A 17,167-nucleotide genomic window follows, 5' to 3' on the forward strand; every position below is an offset into this window, starting at 1 on the left:
TGTCAAAAAAATTCAGTGCACCATCTTGTTATAGTAAAACGTCTTTGAAAAAGACACCTTTCTTATACTGTCGCATTATGAAGCGTTCACAAGCAGCACGTGGTCACCACACAGGTATAATTTTGCTTGTTACAATTTGAGGTGCCCAGGGTTTTACAAATCTTGCAAAATGTGGGCGTAACTGAAATAAGCGGTCGCGCTCCTAATAATACCTAATAAATTTGTACGGAAACGCTTATTTAATAATTTTGTAGTTACCTCGATGTGCTCTGTCTAATAGGGGTCATCCATTAATTACATCACACGTTTGGGGGGGGGGGGGGGGGGGGGGTCACGAAAATTTGACATGTTGTGACAAGGGGGAAGTCCCAAACTTTGTGACGTCACTTTAACTTACTTAAATTATTTTATTTATGCAATAACTTGATGCACTTACTTATTGGCCTTGACGCCAGCATCCTATATCGATACGATTACTATTAGCAAATTAATTCATTTTAATAAACATATTGATTTTTCCTTTTTTTAGGGTTCCGTACCCAAAGGGTAAAAACGGGACCCTATTACTAAGACTCCGCTGTCCGTCTGTCTGTCACCAGGCTGTATCTCATGAACCGTGATAGCTAGACAGTTGAAATTTTCACAGATGATGTATTTCTGTTGCCGCTATAACAACAAATATTAAAAACAGAATAATATAAATTTTAACAATGGGGCTCCCATACAACAAACGTGATTTTTTTTGCTGTTTTTTCTGTAATGGTACGGAACCCTTCGTGCGCGAGTCCGACTCGCACTTGGCCGGTTTTTTTTATTTTTTTTATTGTACGCAGCTCCACACGTGCCGTTCGACACGTTTTTCATTGTGATAGACATCTGTATATACATATATAATTTGTACGTATACGATTGTTGCAGGTCACAGCGCGGCGCACGCGCACGCCAGCGCCGGCGCCAGCGCTTCCAACAAACGACACAAGCAAAAGTTAGTATTACTGCAAAGCTAGCCTAAAACTTTGGGTGTACTTATCTTCCTTATCAACATGCTTTTAGAGAACATTTAACGATCCATGGTAGCTTCCCTTTATCCGTTTTGTTATTTCACGACGGTTCTTCGCAATAAGATAATGAAAAAGAGCTGTGAAATTTAAGTATGCTCGATGACCGAGATGACCAATTAACGAACTTAGAATACTGAGATATATATCATAAACCCATATATATCCATACTAATATTATAAATCCGAAAGTGTGTCTGTCTGTTACCTCTTCACGCTTAAACTGCTGAACCGATTTAGTTGAAATTTGGTATAGAGATGGTTGGAGCCCCGGGGAAGGACATAGGGTAGTTTTTATCACAGAAATCATCCTTAAAAGGGGGTGGAAGTTGTTATGGGAAATCGATAAAAAGCAGATTAGATAAAAATAACCCAAATTACTAACTCCACGCAGACGAAGTCGCGGGCAAAATCTAGTAATTTTATAAATGCGAAAGTGTCTGTCTATTTTACCTCTTAACTCTTAAACTGATTTAGATGAAATTTGGTATGAAGATAGTTTGAGTCCTGGGAAATTACATAGTACAGTTTATATTACCTAATCATCATCATCCCACGCAGGCGAATGGTAATACCTACTTTGTAGTAATATGGAATTAAATGAACAAACCGTACTTGCCACTATTCTTATACCAATAGGCCGGATACCTGTTAATTTACCTCTAATCTAACTAAATTGTTGTACAATAAATACTGACATTAGTTACCGTTCCAGGAAAAGCTACAGTACAATGGCGCCCTTGTCCGCGTCCGCGGCGCACGCGCAGCACACGCTCGCGCCCGCCGCCAGCCGCTCCTCCTCGCCCACACAAGTGTACGTACACTACACTACACTACACTACACTACTCTTGCCATAGCTTCTTAGCCTACAATTCCTAGGAAAGCGGTGCCGTCATATAGCGGCCGTAATATAGCGGAGGCAAAAAGACGGCCGTCTTCACGGTGACGACATGGGGAAAGTTACACGGCGTCATAACACACCGTTAGCCACCAACGTCAAACGAAACGTATCCAGGAGAGAAAATGGACGGCTTTGATTTAGCTTTAATAATTTACTTATAGGATGAACTATCATCAGAAGGGGAAAATAATCGCAGTGCGGAAGATCATTTATTCAAATCTCGTGGTACAGAAGGTGTATTTGAGATTTTAGTAGAAATGGCTTCACCGCTATCAAATAAAACGTTCACGAAACTATCGACACCGTCAAGACGGCCGTCATGCAAATGGCGGCACCGCTTTTTGACATTACGGTGTCAATCACCGCCCTCTAGGAAACCGCGCCAATTGGTTTAGATAGACAACGTTCTAGTGACGTCATTCACCGCTGTATTACGGCCGCTTTCGGCACCGCTTTCCTATGAGACCAGAGCTTAACGCCAACACTCTTTAGGCCCAGTATATACTTGCTACTTGCGTTTACTAGCAAAATGTGTAAGCAGGGCCCAGCTCTCGGTGGATATGCTCGTACACATACTCGTTCTCGGTGTACATAGTAGGTCCTACACTAAGGCGATACTTTCATTTCATTAGTGAAAACTCGACTGTACAAGCCAAGATTTTTTTAAATGTACTTTACGGATTGTTTCAGAATGAACAATGTTGTGAACAACGTAGCGATCGAGGAGCCTATGGAGGAGGAATGGACCTACGACCCCAACGAGCCGCGCTACTGCATCTGCAACCAGGTCTCCTACGGGGACATGGTTGCCTGCGATAATCAAGACGTAACACTTCAACATTTCTGCTTTCTAGCCCCCTTGCAATCTTTTACACCCACTGCTTTAAGGGTCTCCGGCAAACTCGGTTCTCCATACAAACGTAATTCCGCTGTCATTTTAAAACGATTAGCTAGATTGCTCTGAAACTTTGTACCTACAATAGGATAAGGTATATCTATGTCTGTAATTAGTTCATGTAGCTTCAGATACCATCGTTAAAAAATACAGCGAATTTAAGTTTTTCATACAAAACTTGTTCTTGCTCTATTTCGTTTGTTTTATGAACTGGAGCTATATAAACTAATTTCAGACCTAGATATACCATGTGCAAAGTTTCATTACAATCCAACACGTAGTTTTAAAATGAGAGCGGAACTATGTATGGGAAGGTGCAATTCGGCCGAGCTTGCCGGGGACTCTTAGCATATTTACTGAACACGCCAGGTGTTCATTTTGTATTGGAAATGGGGTGCTTGGCACTGAAAGTGTTAACTGACTCCCATCTGTTCAATACTACCATTGTCATTAAGTTTTAAGAGGCCTACCGCTGTTGTTATCTAAAAGACAGAAAAGCAATAATTTAACGTCAAGTCGTCAACACTAGTTGACTTTTTTGGAACTACGCAAAATTTTCCAACATATGTATGTATGTAAAGTCTGTAGGACCGAAGAGAAGTCATTTACAGTAAAACTTGTAATAAAATTCTGAAGGGACCGCGCAAAAATGCGTCTTTAACGGAAAAGCGTATTAAACGTTTTCAGTCAGGAACAACAAAGGTGCTACACATGTCTATGAGTGATCGACCCTTCTCGCGATTATACTTATACCGCCTTTTTCTACTGACATATGGATTTGTTCGCCAAACTATTATATAATATTAATAAGACATGGCACTGTATTACAATAGCCTGAAAATTTATTTGTTTCAGTGTCCGTATGAATGGTTCCACTACCCATGTGTGGGCATCACGGCTCCGCCCAAGGGCAAGTGGTACTGCCCGCAATGCCAAACCAATATGCGACGCAACAGAGCACACCGCAAGAACTAAATAAACATTATACACATATTCCGTGCTTTGATCGTATTCGTGTCTGTAATCATGGTTACATCCAATAAAACTTCACTATAATTTTTTTTATTCATCTCATTACTCCTTGCTACTGTGAATAGTGTGAACACCCTTATACTGAAAGCATAAATTTCTTGAGTGTAAGTAAATTAAACGATAAAATTACTAGAGGTCTAGTCTACCAGGGATGTTACGGATGTGGTTTTATCGGAACCGAAAGCGGAACCAGATGTTTTCAATTTAGTTCATCGGAACCAGAATCGGCGCCTGAGAGCACTGTCAGTAGGTACACATGAAGGCCCCTCCACACTCGTGCGCGAACACGAGTGTGGAGTCTAGTTCGCTGATCAGCGCAATCGACTCCACTATGGATGGTATAGAAAGGATGCCAATCTCTTAAGGCAGAATTGTTGTAAAAGTGATCGCTTTTAGCTTTAAATAATAGTTCCTAATCTCTCCGGTGGCGCTAGTTAGGCTCTGGGACATCAGGCAATAAATAACCCGACCAAATTACGTAGGTTGTTTTTGGTAGTATTTCGGTGTATGGTGGCGCCGCCTAATTACTGTTTTTTGATGGACACTTTTCATACATAGAGATTTGGCTCCTTTATACAGTCTCCATGGACTCCACGTTCGCGCCGCGTAGTCTGGGGCGGCTTTACAAAAACACAACATATACGAATAGGTATTTTTAAATCAATACCTAGCGCGAATAAAACAAAACAACTAATTAGTGTTGCAAGCGGGAAGATGAGCGAATGACAGATATATTATAAACTTGTTTGTTTTTGATGTACGCCGGACCGGAGCCGAAACGGATATGTAATACCAATCGGAACATGGAGACTATATAAAGGAGCCAAATTTATGTATGAAAAGTGACCATCAAAAAACAGTAATTAGGCGGCGCCACCATACACCGAAATACAACCAAAAACAACCTACGTAATTTGGTCGGGTTATTTGTTGCCTTATATGGTTCATGTTATACTCATGTCCCAGAGCCTAACTAGCGCCACCGGAGAGATTAGGAACTATTATTTACAGCTGAAAGCTGGTCACTTTTGCAATAGTTCTGCCATAAGAGATTGTCGTCCTTTCTATACCGTTCATAAATCGGAAGTTCCGATTTAACGGAACCGGAAACGGAGCTCCGTAACATCCCTATAGTCTACCAACAAGTTATGACTTGTGAGTCGAGTCTCACATGACCAAAGAATATAATACTCACTGGGCACATGACTAAGCAAGTATAGCAGGGTGGCTAAAAAATAAGTGCATTCCCGTTGCCAGGGCGGTTTTGGGATTATACTGAGCATACTGAGCAAGTTTTACTATGGGACCAACCACGAAATCGCGAAAGTGTACTTCGCCCGACCTTTTAGTGTGAAGGGCGCCTGCGGCGCTCTGTATGTAAGGGCGCGCGTAGTGTGGAAGCCCACTCCAGTACTACCTATTCCTAGAACTGCTCCAAGGTCGCGGTGCGGTGCGATGGTGTGTTACAGTTTATAGTTGTTCAAACGTGGTTCAAACCAAATTTAATTGTAAATATTGTAAATGAGGAGAAACAAAACTATACTCATCCTTTTCTTTTGTGTACTAGTACTAGTGTAAGACAAAGATAGTATGATTCTCTCTGTATATGTTTGAAATGAGACAGTCCTTTGACAGACCAAGAAAAGTCTGCAGCGATTTTGATAGCACACGTAGTGCACGTGTTATTTAGACGTCATAATTTCATAGAAGTTTGACGTTATAATAACACTTGCACTGCATATATGTTATCGAAATCGCTGCAGACATTTCTTAGTCTAAAGCCCACTCCAGCCTACGCGGCTTCGCGCCGCGATAACCGCGATTCGCGCACGAGTGTGGAGGGCGCTCAACTTTATGCCTATAATTTAAAACACACCATCGCACCGCACCAAGTTCATTGTGCGATGCACCCATAAGTAAGAGCAAAAAAGAGATATCACTTTCTCGCTCTTACTTATGGGTGCGTCGCACAATGACCTTGGTGCAGTGCGATGGTGTGTTAAGCCTTATATCTGCATGTTGCGAGTTTCAGTATTTTTAATATAAGTAACAAAACCTGTAGTCAAAACTCTTTCCTATTCTCATAAAAATATGGTTGAAATTGTTAATGTATAAATTTATGTTTCATAGCTTTGAAGTCTATTTTGTTTTGACGTTTTACTTTTAGTTTTTGGCTTTGGTTTTTGGGTTACGAACGGGCGGCGCGTTCTTTCTAGCAATTTCCTGCGAGATATTTCAACTATTTCAAGAAGCAATTATTGATTACAATAAACTGCAGTAAGGATCTGTCCCGGTAACTTACAACTATTGAGAGAACGTTTAGAGACTAAATTGTCTTTATAAGCTGTAGGCCATCATTCCACAATGTCAGCAAAAATAACCGAGGTAAGCGCATGTTTTCTTATAAACAAACATTTATCTTCATCGTTTCTACTAATAAAAAACGAAACTAAAACTGACAATAATAAAGAATAAGATAAAATTCGAAGGCTATAAATCGAAAAACCAACACACTAAATATTTTCATTGTTTTACTATAGTTGAAAAGTGACATCGAAGAGCTAAATGAATTACTGAAGCAAGCAAAACGCAAAAAAGTACAAGATGTACTGTCGCTCGAGATCCGGAAACTGGAAACTGAGTTGATCAGCTTGAAAGATAAAGAAGAGGGCCAAAGAGCAGCTGCGGCAGCTGCTGATTCTGCCCCTACCACTTCTAACGCACCGGCTGGTTCACAAAAACGTTATCAGATTAAATTAAATGGATATGGTATGTAAATAATGTTTAGTAATTTTTGTACTTGCTAAACAATTTTATTATTATTCTGCTTTTAATTGTAATAAAAAAATAACAGCCAAGTGTGAGTCGGACTTGCGTAAACTGTTTATTTTAAAATTACAAAAAATATATATTTCAGATTCTCACAATGAGCTCTTACATTTGATATGTAACACCATATAGTTTGATAACTTAATTTTTTTAATTTTCACATTGACTTCCCAAAAATGGCACACATTTTAAAATTTATTTCTTTTCGTTACATCTTTGGGTCACAAGCTTACATAATAATATGTGTACCAAATTTTAACTTATTGGGTCCAGTAGTTTCGGAGAAAATAGGCTGTGACAGACGGACAGACAGACAGATGCACAAGTTTAGTGATCCTATAAGAGTTCCGATTTTTCCTTTTGAGGTATGGAACCGTAAAAAGTATTTTTTTAAATGTGTACAGGTTTTAGCATTATTCTTTGTGTACAAGGTCAATAATAAAACTGCAGCTTCAGATACTTGTCATTTTTTCAGGGCTCCAATTAAAAATTAAACCTAAAACCTTGGCTACCTCTGGTTTGAGCTTGGGGTAGTTTTAATGCATTATGTTGTTAAGTTATTCAACGTTAAAGTAGAAGTGTTTAAAGGTAGAAAATTAACTATATAAAAACACTGCATCAGTCATAGTTATCGTGCTATAAGTTACCTACCTATATCCTCTTTTAATATTTTAAATATCCTTCAAAGTAGCATAAATAATGACAATTATTTTTGAATTCCAGGTTGGGATCAGTCTGAAAAGTATGTCAAAGTATTTGTGACCTTGAAAAATGTCCAGAATGTCCCGAAAGAGCAGGTGTACTGCAAGCTGACGGAACAGTCCATGGAGCTGCATGTGGACAACCTGGAGAACAAGGACTACGTGCTTGTGATCAACAAGCTGCTGGAGCCTATTGTTGTGGAAGACAGCCATTGGAAACAGAAAACAGGTTTGTAATTAATTATATGAGATATGTGAAATGGGGTACCCAGAGAGATATTTAAGAAAAATCTGGATGTTTTACTATACTAGTCTGGGACCGGTCTGAAAACCAGCACCGGGCATCTCGGCCCGGCACACGCTGAGACTGGAAACCCTTTGCCCAATTAATTGTACTTATAAATTAATAATTGTTTTTCTTATTCTTGTTTTATGTAATTTTATTTTTATTTTCTTTTGTACTTGATAATGTGGCAATAAACAATTCTTATTCTATTCTTATTCTATTGCACTGTCTCATTTTCAAGTTTTGATTGTATCATTTCACTTTTGGCCCCAGACAGACTGGCAAGGAATTCTATCAACAAATTCTATACTCTATACTCTATACTGCACTGAATGAATTACTGATATCCAAAATTTAGGTATGATGGATGAGGGTTAGTTAGTAAGTGGATATCTGTTTTGTGGTAATTTTTTAATGTTAACTTTTAAAAGTTATAAGTTACCGAGCAACTGATCTGAATTAATAAATATGTGCTGGTAGCCTAGCAGTATGAATGTGTGCAACTTTTAAACCAAAGGTTACAGGTTTGAACCTTGGCTAATACCTAGTACCAATGAGTTTTCCAGATTTCTGTATGCTAAACAAGTACACTGGCAATTTCTTGGGATTCAATTGCTGAGCAGAGTCCAGGTTTTCTTAGTGGGCTGTGGCAAAAGCCAGGTAGGAAGAAGAGGTCTAAACCAGGGGTCAGCAATTAGTGTCTTTAGGCGTCCGGTTTATAATATAAAAAAAAAAAAACATTTCTACAGTTTACTAAATAAGCACAATATAGGTTGGCGGTCCGGATCCAAAATGTGGTCCGCCATTTCAGGACCGGTGGTGGGGCCTATTTCTCAAAAGCTTGTAACTTGTAATATAAGTGGAAGTCCCTTTCTAAAAAAAGCTGTCAAAAAGTGACATCCTCTTGTAACTTGTAATGTAATAACAAGTTACAAGCTTTTAAGAAACGGGCCCCTGGTCTAATCTAAACTAATAAATGTGCTATTTTTTTTAGACATGGTGGTGATCTTCCTTGCAAAGGCTCATCCAAATGTAAAATGGTCACACATGACCAGTCTGGAGAAGAAAGCTGACGACCAACACAAGAACCGGTTCAAGACTGATGACATGATGGACAAGAAGGATCCACAGGATTCCATCATGAGTTTGATGAAAAACATGTAAGTTTATCTAATGTTCTTATAATGATACCTACTTTTTATCATACTTGCTTGTAAATGGTGTTATTTACACGTAGGAGATGTGATCCGTAAATCCTAACTTTCGACCTAGGACTGTAACGTACCTTACGTACCTACGTCCGAATAGTCCGATATTAGGCAGAAGTTAAATTTTTTCCTCACAAGTGTGGAGAAGTGTAAACTCTAAGACAGAATAAATGAATCTTTGGTAAACTCAATTCCCATACTCAAATCCTTTATCTGCTTTGCACTTCATGTTTTTTTGTGTTTTCAGGTACGAAACTGGCGATGATGAAATGAAGAGAATGATTTCCAAAGCTTGGTATGAAGGACAGCAGAAGAAAAAGACGGGTATAGATTCAATGGAACTGTAGATCTCCCAGCAATATGATCGTTTTGAATTTTGATTTAGTTTTAAGTATAATTAATAAAATCAATAATTAATAATTTCTAAATAGTCTGCTGTTTTGTTTGAGATTATTACCAGCACAAACCTTGCATTCTTTCTCAGTTAGGGAATAGTTGAGGAGGATAAACCTAAATAAAAAAATACTCTTTAATAACGGACAATATATTATATTTTCTCTACATAATATGTTTGCATACATCAATTCACAACTATCTTGTTTCTAAGAACTAAAGAACTACATATATTTAGCCATACTATCCTCTACTACTACTATATAATAAATATATTCTTAACTTGTTATTCAATCCACTTTGATGAGATGCTGAGGCGCCGGCCACCAAGATACCCTGAAATTATCCACATATTATTTGCCGTTTTTTTAAGGTATTTAGAAGCAAAGTTTGTTTATTAAGAAGAAAGGGGACGACCGCTTCTTCATACAAATTAAGTCCCCATTTTCCTCCCTAGATATTAACGTTACATTAGAAAGTCAAACGTGATGTTTTATCCTCGTAAGGCCCAATGTGCATTACAATGTACACTCTGCTTCAATCTAATTTGAACCTTACACTAACTGAATTAAGTAGCATTTCTTTGGTTTCATTGTTTTCTCAAACAAACGAAAGTCACCCTAATCTTCTATACAACAAGGTTCAAATTAAAAATAGGAAATCTTTGTATGGTGGGCCTTACGAGGTTAAATAATCAAAATTTTACTGCTTGATATTTACGTTTTCTTAAATCTTACCTGGTTTTCTTTTCGACTCTTCCTTTGTTCAACTGAATCAGCAGCCCGCAAATGTAAAGTCCTTGCAGTGTGTAGAAAATGTACTGCCAATTCATCATGGTTGTCTCATTCTCGGTTTGGGTGGGGTTCCTGAACATACCCTGTAATTCTCGCTTTCTGGCAAACTCTATGTCAAAGCTATTCCGAGATTCAGCTTCCATATGTCCTCTTGCAAGATTGTCTCTATCAAGAGTCCTTTGAGTGTCCCTCCGCGATTCTCGCTGAAAGGTGAAAATACGCCTGCTTTCAAGCGAGTCGCGTTTGTCGAGACGTTCAATCGCACGATCAGATCCACGCCTCTTTTCTTCTGATCGGCGATCTCGGTTCAAACGGCTTTCCATAGACCTCTGACGTCCCATTGATCGAATGTCTCTTTCTAGACTACGAGTAGCTCTTCGGTTATTAGCTCGTTCATCTTTAGCACGAGATACAATATTTCGAACCATGCGGCGGCTTTCAAGTGCCCTTTCTTGGATTCGAGCATCCCTGTTATTATTTTGACTGTCCCGGCGGTAATCAGTGGTACGGTCAAGTGAACGAATTTGCCTTTCAATACCCTGAGTGTCTCGACGATAAGTAGCGCTTTCAATAACTCGATTATCTCGACGGCCTTTATCAGTTCGTTCAGGCCTAAATACAAGGACTCTATTACTTCGAGCATCTGCTCGAATGTCAGCGCTTCGACTATTTCTTTGCTCTGATCTGAATGCTCGTATTCCAAGTTCACGAGCATCACGTCGACTTTCGTCCGTGCGCTCAGACCTGAATGATCGTGCTTCAAGAATGCGAGCATCACGTCGGCGTCCGTCAGTGCATTCTGTCCTGAATGCTCGCAGTTCAAAATTGATAGCATGTCGACGGACTTCGTCAGTTCGTTCGTCACTGAATAGCTGGGAAATAACATTTCGAGAATCTCGTCTACTTTGCTCAAACCTTTCTGTCCTGAATGATCGGACTCCAATACTGCGTGCATCTCTCCGTCTTTCTTCAGTGCGTTCTCTCCGTATGGCTGGGACTTTAACCGTGCGAGCATCACGTCGACTCTCGTCAGTGCGCTCAGTCCTGAATTCAGAGCGTTCAGTTCTGGACGATCGTGTTCCAACGGAGCGAGAATCTCGCTGGCTTCTAACAGCGCGTTCATTTCGGAATGCTCGGACCTCAAAATTTCGAGCGTCCCGTCCGCTATCGTCAGATCGCTCAGTTCTAAAAGCGCGGATTCCAACGTTAAGAGCTTCTTGTCGGTCTTCGTCAACGCGTTCAGTTCTGATAGTTTGGGATGGAACATTGCGAGTAAACCGTCGATTTTCCTGTGATCGCTCCCTTGTCATTATTCGAGCCATTCGGTGTTCACTCGACGGTTTTCGATCATAAACGCAGGTTTCTACAGTGCGTTTGGCATTTGACTTAAATACACGGAAATCCCTTTCGGCATTACGGATTGCCTTCCGTGTTTCCGCTGCACGAATATTATTAATGTTTTGTCGAGGTGCTGTTTCAATATTACGGTTGTCATTTCGGTTTTCTAAAACTCGCTTTAAAAACTCTCTTCTGGACTCCATTCGATATGCGCTTCGTTCTAGTGATGCTGCCATGCTTCGAGCATTCCTTCGGTTTTCTGCAGTAATTTCACGCTTAAATGTCCTGGACCCACTAAGATCCTTTCGGGTAACACGATCATCTACGGATTGTACTGCTCTCGCCAGTCTAGCTTCGTTTTCGGTATCTCGGGTTTCTCTTCGGGTGTCGGCAGATTGAGCTCGTTGAGTGTTTCTGCGATTTTCAGAGATACGATTAGCTAGAACTCTGCGGCTGGCAGAATCTCGGATATTTCTTCGTTCAACTGTTAGTCGGATTTGAGATTCACGCTGCCTTTGTTCGACGACGAATCGCGACCCCTCATTGGCACTAGCTCGATTTACTTTATCACCCGAGGTTGACGAGCTTCTTATTTCCCTGCTGGAGCGTCGGTTAAGAATTTCACGGTCCGCATTGCGGCCCTGTTGAATTCTGGACACAGAACGCCGTGTGTCCATCTTTTGAACAGCCTCTTTCGCAATACGATGGTCTATCAAACTGCTTGCTCCATTATCTCTCGCTCGGTTGGTATGAGAACGTACTTCCCGATGTTCTCGAACTCGTTTCGTGTCTGCATTGATTCGATTTTCTCGGATATCTCGTCGAGATGCCACTGAAGCCCTTTCATTGAAGCGCTTGTTATCGATTCTTTGAGAACGGTTTTCATCTACAGACAATCTGCTGTTCTCTCGGCGGCCAGAGAAGCGAGCTTGGTGGGATTCCTGCGCTGTTGAAAGGCGCTCACGTCGGGTTTCTTGCTTCCGTTCGTCACGGTGACTGGAAACGGGAAGTGTTTTGTGAATTTCGCGGTGCAGGACGGCGTCGTTACCGATGCGATCGCTAGAAAGCCTTGTCAACGTAAACCTCTCCCTTTCCACGGTATCAGCAAGTCGCCTGTCTGACGATGAAGCGATGCGAAGAGTTTCTTCCTTCACTTCATTACGGCGAAGCTTACGAATATCGTCCCTCTGGTTTAGGCAGCGATCTTCCACGGCAGGTTTGTTAAAGCGGTAACTTCCATGAAAGTTGAGTTCCGGATCGCGCACCGATGACCGATAGTCGCAGCGTTCCTGCCTTCCATTAACGAGGCCGCGCTCAGTGTACGAAGCAATCGGCTGGAATACCGCGACAAAGGCAAGAAGCAGTAGACACCCGTTATGCATAGTCACAGTAGCCCTTTTTGTATATGGATTTCTTCCTTCGTGATGTAGTAGAAGTGCTCCTTTGACGGTCGTCTTCTAACTGAATGTGGTAGAGCTGCTACCTCCTTTTATATTGCTGGAAAGTAGTCGAAAGCGTGAATTTCGATTAAGCGCTACAGTGCATTCAATTTTCATGGGCCGCCCACAGGATACGACAATGCTAAAACGCGTGGTTCAAACAATCTTGCTCCTCTCCTAGCTAGAATAGTCGGTACCTACTATAAAGTTTTCGAATCTCCGACTAACAAAACGCGTTTTAGTATTAATTATAATTAATTAATTTAATTTATAACCTATTTTAATTTAATTGTAATTTTTAATTTGTATTATTGTGGACCATTGTTGTCTGGAGTTAAATAAATGATGATGATGATGATGATTACCGTTTGTCGGAACAATAAAATTATAACATTTAAAACTTTCGCGGTTTAAACACATATTAAATCACATTTAGAAACGGGTCTATCGCGAATTTATTTTGTTACCTTTATTTACCGACGTTTCGACACAGGTTTCACTGGTCGTGGTCGCGGCTAACTGACGTCCCAGCAAAATGTCAAAACAGAGATTTGTGTGACTACCCCACGAAAAATGCATTTAAAGTTCGAGGTAGAGGTGTGTCGAAACGTCGGTAAATAAAGGTAACAAAATAAATTCGCGATAGACCCGTTTCTAAATGTGATTTAATAAAATTTTATCTTGATAGGTATGTAAGTAATAGGCAGGTTGAAATAGAATCTGATTCTTAAATGGACAATGGCCCGATATCACGGGTTACGTGCGAAAACTGGAGCCCACAAGCATATACCGTATTGCATAAATTACCCGATAAAACATATATCTTCACGCTTACTTTTGCATAGTTCTTTCTAAACAAAAAAGTTGTAATAAATCGCAACGTTTGTAAATATCTTTTTTAAATGCGCGCACCTAGGAAGTATGTAAACGGAGAAAAAATATTATGCTCATTAAGCTCAATAAGATTTGTATGTATGTATGTAAACACTTTATTGTACATAAGACAGATTTATATTGTGGATATAGATAAATACTTAATACATAGTAAACATCCATATCTAAGTCAGGACATACAGTGTGTTTTTTAATGTCCTGCAATATTTTACAGTGAAAATATAGGTCATACTGAGCTGAGCAATTTTTACTATATGGGACCAACCACGAAAACACGAAAATAAAATTTTCCGTACCATTACGCAAAAAACGGCAAAAAAAATCAAGTTTTTTGTATGGGAGCCCCACTTGAATATTTATTTTATCCTGTTTTTAGTATTTGTTGTTATGCGACAACAGAAATAGGTACATCTGTGAAAATTTCAACTGTCTAGCTATCAGGTGGCGTAACTAGGGGGAGGGGGGGGCAGAGGGGGCAAGTGCCCCGGGCGCCATCCAAGAGGGGGGGGGGGACGCCAAAATGGGCAAAAGGCAGCAGCAGGGAAACTTGTCAGTCGTCAGGGGGCGCAAGTTTGGTGACTGACCGGGCGCCATATCCTCTAGCTACGCCCCTGGCTATCACGGTTCATGAGATAAAGCCTGGTGACAGACGGACAGACAGCGGAGTCTTTAGTAATACGGTCCCGTTTTTACCCTTTGGGTACGGACCCTAAGAACACCATGTATGTTCCTGTGTGAACACAGAAATAAATGGTCTTACCAGGATTATTATATTACCGGGTATTGCTGCCTTCGTTGTAAACTTGGTTAAATTTGGAAACATAAGCAAGTATCAAGAAAACACGGGCCGCGCTACAACCCCTTGCATGTTATCGCTGGCCACAGCTGCGCGGGAAAATTTGTCGCCGCGCGTAAAATAATTATCTGATTGAACCCTCTCAAGCAATAAATGGAACTCTATAAATTGAAATTCTGTGACGTCAATGCGACCATATTGCGTCGTATTTACTAACAAAGTATGTTATGAAGGTGCGAAATAAAATAATAATAAATCTCTAGTCTAGTGGGTATACGACCTAGTAAGGTAAAATGCACGTTTCGCTGAATCTACTGATATAGGTACCTACCGAATATCTTCTCTTCAAGCTATATGTAGGTAAGTTGATTATGTATTTACAGTTAATATTTATGTTTTTTTTGGGGTTCCGTACCCTAAGGGTAAAAACGGGACCCTATTACTAAGACTCGTCTGTCACCAGGCTGTATCTCATGAACCGTGATAGCTAGACAGTAGAAATTTTCATAGATGATGTATTTCTGTTGCCGCTATAACAACAAATACTAAAAAGTACGAAACCCTCGGTGAGTCCGACTCGCACTTGTCCGGGTTTTTTTATTTTATTCTCTTTTCACCACACCAGCTGGTAAAGGCTCTCATGATTGTTCAAAAACTGATAGGAAAGTTGCATTTTATCCACATGTAAAGTAATCAGATGCAAGTTTTGAGTTTTTTCCTTAGGTAGAATTGACTTCAAAATGATGATTTTGAATGATAAATATTTATGACATTCATTTGGATTTGATATCTTACCTAATACAGTTAGTTAATATTTTTTTTCGGGTTGGTGTGGTAACATTTTTGTTTAACCTTCGTGCTTTGAAACCCTCGCAACGCTCAAGATTCCATTTTGCGACCCACTCGCTGCGCTCGGGGTTCCATTTTGGAATATTTCGCTTGCTCGGGTATCAATATTAGCACGAGCGGTTAAACAACAACTTTGCTCCCTTGAAAAACAAATAACTAAATCCTATGTAATTCAGTCATTCTCACTAAAAGCGGTTACATCTTTTGCAATTTAGGATCTACAGTTCAGTTTTACGACCACAAGGAGCTTTTTAATTGATTAATGAGTAAAATATACCTTAAAATTTATATTTCTAAATGGTGTTACAAGATGTTCTTATAATTCATTACTACATAGGTTTATTTTACATTTACAGAACTTTAAATACAAATATAAAAATACAATAAAAAAATAACCTTCATTAAAAATACCTATTATGTACATAATAATTTTTAAGAAAAAAAAACCGACTTCAATGGGGGATGCCGCTGAAAGTTTACTTATTGTTGATAGTGCACGTTTAGATTCCAGACAATGAAATGAAAAAGACAGCATCTTTTGCCTAATTATCCGAATCCATCTTTTGCCTAATTGCGTAATTATTATAATATTGCCTAATAATGTAGAAAAGGAGGTAAAACCACCCACTTTTCTAATAGCATTTCGTTTTTGTAAGGGTCGCAGTTCTAACCTAACCTACTTTTCTGATAGCATTTCGTTTCTGTAAGGGTCACAGTTCTAACCTAACCTAACCTACTTTTCTGATAACAGTTCTGTTCTGTGAGAATCGCAGTTCAAAACCAACCACCCACCTAACCCACTTTTCTAGTAGCATTTCCGGGTCCAGGTCTGGGTCCGGATCCGAGTCCGGGTCCGTGTCCGGCTGTTCGGGTCCAAGTTTGGGTCAGAGTTCGGTCCGGGTCCGGGTCCGAGTTGGGGTCCATGTCCAGATCTGGGTCCGGGTCCAAGTTTGGGTCTGGGTCCATAAGAAAGACAACAAATCGCCAAACGTGAACCATGTGTCATTGAAGAGTTCCATTCTGATCATCATCAGCAGTTCCACTTCATCAAATGTCACTTTTTTAAATGTAAATGCTGTATTTGTTGATGAAATTACTAAAATCACTATATGTATGCCTTTAACATTTGAGGAGTTCCCTCGATTCCTCATGGATCCCATCATCAGAACTGCGTTTTGACAAAAACGGGACCAATCCGTATGTCTTACAAACAAAAAAAGAATTTTCAAAATCGGTCCAGAAATGACGGAGTTATGGAGTAACAAACATAAAAAAAAATACAGCCGAATTGAGAACCTCCTTTTGAAATCTTGAAGTCGGTTAAAAATACCCACAATAAACTTAAACATAATATAAAAACTAAACTTAAACTCACCCATAAAAACAAAGTAGTCGAACAACCCTCCCCGCATCGCTCCCGACGCAATGTGCCCATCACGCCTGCTGCGTTTCCGCGTTGAACCGCGATGGACAGCCTCGGCGCCAGGAACGACCCGGAGCGGGGGTCAAGACCCCTCTCCCGCAAGCGACGCCCCAGCTCCCCGAGAAAAGTTTTCGCCTCTGCGCGCCAGCACCCGCAGACGTCTCCACAGCAAGGGGAACGAACAAGTAGTTCATTAGCCCCGAGTACTTGTCCCTCTTTAGGGACGCCGCCTGCTCCTGCCGACCGCACGGTGCGGCCAAGGTGCGTGGCGGCGAATGTGCTGACGCAGGTGGCGTCTCACAAAAGGCACTTACCTCTCTCCCACGGCAC

At 40.4% G+C, this 17,167-nt stretch overlaps 3 protein-coding genes across 3 annotated transcripts in view; 2 read left to right on the forward strand and 1 right to left on the reverse strand.

The window, feature by feature from the left end:
• Positions 1 to 3,914, forward strand: part of LOC134746607 (inhibitor of growth protein 3) — a 12,594-nt gene extending 8,680 nt beyond the window's left edge. The window contains exons 8-11 of the mRNA XM_063681035.1: positions 919 to 985; positions 1,774 to 1,872; positions 2,651 to 2,786; positions 3,711 to 3,914. Of these exons, the coding sequence (XP_063537105.1) occupies positions 919 to 985; positions 1,774 to 1,872; positions 2,651 to 2,786; positions 3,711 to 3,830 (422 nt within the window). The 3' untranslated portion in view covers positions 3,831 to 3,914. The remainder of the gene's footprint in view (positions 1 to 918; positions 986 to 1,773; positions 1,873 to 2,650; positions 2,787 to 3,710) is intronic.
• A 2,155-nt stretch (positions 3,915 to 6,069) lies between these two features.
• Positions 6,070 to 9,339, forward strand: LOC134746609 (calcyclin-binding protein). Its single transcript, XM_063681037.1, has 5 exons — positions 6,070 to 6,272; positions 6,428 to 6,656; positions 7,440 to 7,646; positions 8,698 to 8,863; positions 9,159 to 9,339. Exons 1-5 carry the CDS (start codon positions 6,252 to 6,254, stop codon positions 9,256 to 9,258), a joined length of 723 nt encoding a protein of 240 aa, XP_063537107.1. The 5' UTR covers positions 6,070 to 6,251; the 3' UTR covers positions 9,259 to 9,339.
• An 86-nt stretch (positions 9,340 to 9,425) lies between these two features.
• LOC134746608 (trichohyalin-like) lies at positions 9,426 to 12,996 on the reverse strand. Its single transcript, XM_063681036.1, has 2 exons — positions 10,042 to 12,996; positions 9,426 to 9,640 (listed from the first exon to the last, which is right to left on the reverse strand). Exons 1-2 carry the CDS (start codon positions 12,816 to 12,818, stop codon positions 9,595 to 9,597), a joined length of 2,823 nt encoding a protein of 940 aa, XP_063537106.1. The 5' UTR covers positions 12,819 to 12,996; the 3' UTR covers positions 9,426 to 9,594.
• Positions 12,997 to 17,167: the final 4,171 nt, after the last annotated feature.

The sequence above is a fragment of the Cydia strobilella genome, chromosome 13 (genome assembly GCF_947568885.1).
Source record: "Cydia strobilella chromosome 13, ilCydStro3.1, whole genome shotgun sequence".
Taxonomy (NCBI): Eukaryota; Metazoa; Arthropoda; class Insecta; order Lepidoptera; family Tortricidae; genus Cydia; species Cydia strobilella.

What these genes read in the sequence shown, in the direction of transcription:
- LOC134746608 (XM_063681036.1), bottom strand. Translation starts at nt 12,818, where the DNA reads ATGCATAACGGGTGTCTACTGCTTCTTGCCTTTGTCGCGGTATTCCAG. An exon ending in AGAGTCGAAAAGAAAACCAG is followed by an intron (nt 9,641 to 10,041) that starts GTAAGATTTAAG and finishes GGATAATTTCAG; the next exon opens with GGTATCTTGGTGGCCGGCGC.
- LOC134746609 (XM_063681037.1), top strand. Translation starts at nt 6,252, where the DNA reads ATGTCAGCAAAAATAACCGAG. An exon ending in CCATTGGAAACAGAAAACAG is followed by an intron (nt 7,647 to 8,697) that starts GTTTGTAATTAA and finishes TATTTTTTTTAG; the next exon opens with ACATGGTGGTGATCTTCCTT. An exon ending in ATGAGTTTGATGAAAAACAT is followed by an intron (nt 8,864 to 9,158) that starts GTAAGTTTATCT and finishes TTGTGTTTTCAG; the next exon opens with GTACGAAACTGGCGATGATG.